We start from the raw sequence: 4,002 nt of genomic DNA, 5'->3' as shown, positions 1-4,002 counted from the left end.
GGTGGACCCTAGATTGTAATTCATCGTTGGTATGCTATTTTTTACTTTGCCAAAAAGTGCATAGTTTGGATTAAAATAACATTTTCAGGGTTTTTTAACTCAACCTAAATGGAAGCTTCCACGTGTAAGTGATTTGTGCTTACTGCATTGATGCAGAGCTCCCCCGGCCTCTCAGTGGGTGACTTTTGAACCCTACTCCTACTGTGAGGACTCAAGGGGGTGAGGTTCACCTCCAAATACCTGCCCCCTCCGTCCAATGACCATTATAAAAGAGATATCTCTAGCGCCAGTTCCTCAGTCTCTTCCCAGACCAGCTACATCAACAGGTAAGCAGCCAGCCTGAATGAGGACGATTTTTGTGTTTGGAAGCATTGGCAACCACAAACTGGCGTGTATCGCATGTGACTGCTAAATGCTCTTGCCAATCATTTTTAGAAGATTTAGACATCTTGTTACATACTTACTTTACATTTTGTGTGTGTGTGTGTGTGTTTTTTAACAGAAGAAATGAACTCCTATTAGCATACGTCAAGTATTATGGCTATTGTAACTTGTTTGTGGCCCCTGGTCAACTTTCTGCTTCAGATGCTTAAAGTTAGATCAGGCTTTCGACCAAAGATATTCAGGTCCCAGTTAATCCAGAGGATTTTTTAGATTATGGTAATCTAGTTGTGAAGCCTCTAATTCTGTCTAATCTCAGATTTATCTGGAAGTCGTCTAATAGACTGACGTATACTGCAGACTTAAATCCATAATTGTAAGCAGCACATCTAACAAAGCTTCTGGTGTCACTCAAAAGTATTAAATAACTTATCTTTTTTTCCCTCAGATCCATCATGAGGTTTATAGCCCTTACACTCACAGTTTTGCTGGCAGGTATATAAAGTCATTTAATTTTCTATACTTTGGGGGAAAAAATAAATGTCTTGGTTCTACAGTTAAACTAGACCAATTATCTGAACACCCATACAACAAGATACATTTACTATTTATTTTAATAAAATACTGTTTTAATTTTACCCACCAGGGATTTGTTTTGATAGAGCCTAAATTTGGCTTAATCTAGAAACATGGTCTCTTTGCAGAATATTTTTTTGGTAAAAATAGTTTAACAATGTAAACATTTTAAAAATATAAAAGGGTTTAGACCTTGTTCTCAGACTTCTACTTCACATTCACCCGTTTTAGGTAGCCAGGCTCGTTTCCTTCAGGACGAACCTCCATCACAGCTGGATCACGTGAAGACCGTTCTGCAGGTGTATGCAGATCAGCTAAAGACATCTGCACACAAAGCCCTCAATCATCTTGATGACACAGAGTTCAAAGACTACAAGTACGAAACACGACTACGTTTGGGGCAGTTATTTGGATAGTATTCCATTGTAGGGGGTTCGAAGAAGAAAAAAGTCAAGTCATTAACTATTAAATAGTACATTGATCAAACATTTTGCTTCTTTGAAAAATGAATAAAGTAACTTTATTTCTAACCACCCTTTTTGTGAGCGGACAATTAAAGAGATAAAAAAGTGTATCTTTTCAGCACTATTATTTTGGGATTGAACTGCAGTGTTGTTTGGCACTGCTAGTGCTAAATGAATCCCTCACTTCACCAAATAGAGTCCCTTCTGATATCATGTTTTCATTTCCTAAAATCTGAAAATTTCAGCATCTAGTTAACAGCTAGTTAACAGCAGTTAACAGAAGTTACACCATATCAATTCCATAAATAACTACACCAAATCTATTTTGTCTCCTTTCGTGTAGAGACTTTCTGGGCCAGTCTGTGGACAATGTCCATGGCTATTTTCAGCATGCCTTTAAAAACATGGGCACATATTCTACCCCGGTCATGGAAATCATCGCTCCAATGAATGAGAAGTTGAGGAATGATGTGGAGGATCTCCGCAAGCAGATTGAGCCCAAACGAGAGGAGCTGAGACAGGTGCTGGTGAAGCACTTTCAGGAGTACAGCACGGAGCTCAAGCCATTTGTAGAGGAGTACTTGACCAAACACCGCGAGCAAATGGAGGAGCTGAAGACAAAGTTGGAGCCTGTGGTCCAGAACATGAAGGGTAAAATTGCCACCAACTGGGAGGAGACCAAGTCCAAGCTGGTGCCCATCGTGGAGGCTGTGCGTGATAAGGTGACAGAGCATCTCCAGGAACTGAAGACTAAGTTGGATCCCTACATCCAAGATTATAAGGAACAAATGGAGAAAAGCACCTTGGAGTTTCGTGAGAGCGTTAGATCCGGTGAATTGAGGAAAAAGATGGACACCCTGGGCGAGGATGTGATGCCCCACTTTAAGGCTATCCTTGCAGCCATCCAAAAGGCTTTTTAACAACGAGTAAAGCATTCTTCTTAATGCCATTTCTATTGCCTACTTCCTTTCCACCTCCATAAAATACCAACAACTCAATCTGTAAAGCTTTTCTTAGAGCATAACTGATCTTTGTTAAAGCATATATAGCCACTTATGCTCACAATGCACTTTCCACAGATTGCCACAACATAAGGACTTGCATTCTTTCTAATTCCCAAATACAGCTACGAAAATGAGAACACTGTTTGGTTAAACAATCAAACAATCAAAAAAAATTGTTGTTAAAAAACTATTTTAATGTTCAATAAAACTGAATAAAAATAAATACTTAAATTGTATTTCTTCAGTGTCGTTGTTTTTTTATTTGTCATGGTTGTAATGTTGACATCACGTCTTCCTCTGATTAATTATGTTATTCTAACAAATACCAAAAGATGTGGATAAAATAAATTCACAATTATGGTCTATTAAAAGTTTTTAAAGTTTTGCTTACCCATTCTAACTAAGTAGCAATAAAAATATAAAACTTTTCACACTTGATTAATGAGTTGATTAAAATAACACTGGCAGGAATCAATATAGCCTGATGTGATAGTGATCTGTTATTTATTAGTAATGGCACAAGATGGATTGGGTGCCCATAGTAGTGCCTTTGGGCAAGACCATGTCAACACCAAACTATAATATTTTTTCTTAAGATTTACATTCCTTTGCGTATTAAGTTCGGTCTTGATAGCAAGAGCTTTATGTGGATTAACTTGGATTTAAAAGAATAGAAGTCAAATAAATAAATAAAGTACAAGAAAATATGAGTAAAAACACAAAGTCAGAAATACATTATATTATTGCTGACAGTTTATTCCAAAGATGCTTATTTAGATGTTAATTTATGTCTCAGATGTTCCATTTAAAAAAAATCAATTGTTTCCATAAAGTAAAAGGTAATGGCTGTACAATTCATGTGCATAGCCAGTGCCATGCTAGGACACCAATCTCAATTGATAGAGCATAGCATTACCAGTACAAAGGTTGTGAGTTCAATCTTAAATGCTTTGGTTAGAGTAATGAATACACTAAGTCTGAGAAATTTACAAATCAGCACAATGACTTCAGTATGAATTAAGAAAAGATAAAAATTCTGCAGGTACTGGGAGAAACAAGGTCAAGTCTATCTGGTAAGGCACATAAGGTATATACAGCACCATGGCCGTTTGCCGATTTAATGTGCTATTCAAAAAAAGATCATGAACAGATCCATCTCCACTACTTGGCAGAACCTTAAGGCAGGAGTCAGAGTTGAGACTACATATAAGGTTGTTATTGCTTGTGGATCAAAGGTCACCACTAGGGTTTCACAGCAGGTTGTGCCCTACAACAATGGTGCAAAAAGTCCAATTATCTCTGTGATGAGTGTTGATCAATTACTGCCACCGACCAACTGTTTATTCTGTTCTCAGTCAATAACGTTAGGTGATGTCTACGTAATGAACAAAAACAGCGTAAGTTTCTGGACATTTTGGGTCAAGGGTTGTGAGTGAGTGAAATGGATGAGGTGTTAGAAAACAGTGATATGGGTTTCTGAGATTATATAAAGCCAGGAGTGCACTCATCCCAACTCGTAACGGCATGAAACGGACGCATTCAGATCTCTGAAGATTTCTAATGTGAATGTGACTGGA

The 4,002-nt window shown here is 37.7% G+C and overlaps 1 protein-coding gene across 1 annotated transcript; it reads left to right on the top strand.

Moving 5' to 3' along the window:
- The first annotated feature begins 221 nt into the window (after window positions 1-221).
- Window positions 222-2,661, top strand: apoa1b (apolipoprotein A-Ib). Its single transcript, XM_056757519.1, has 4 exons — window positions 222-326; window positions 830-876; window positions 1,189-1,333; window positions 1,765-2,661. Exons 2-4 carry the CDS (start codon window positions 837-839, stop codon window positions 2,339-2,341), a joined length of 762 nt encoding a protein of 253 aa, XP_056613497.1. The 5' UTR covers window positions 222-326; window positions 830-836; the 3' UTR covers window positions 2,342-2,661.
- Window positions 2,662-4,002: the final 1,341 nt, after the last annotated feature.

This window comes from Triplophysa dalaica, chromosome 9, assembly GCF_015846415.1.
Source record: "Triplophysa dalaica isolate WHDGS20190420 chromosome 9, ASM1584641v1, whole genome shotgun sequence".
NCBI classification, from domain to species: domain Eukaryota; kingdom Metazoa; phylum Chordata; class Actinopteri; order Cypriniformes; family Nemacheilidae; genus Triplophysa; species Triplophysa dalaica.
Note: the sequence above shows the minus strand (reverse complement) of the source record. Positions and strands in the feature narration are given on the sequence as shown.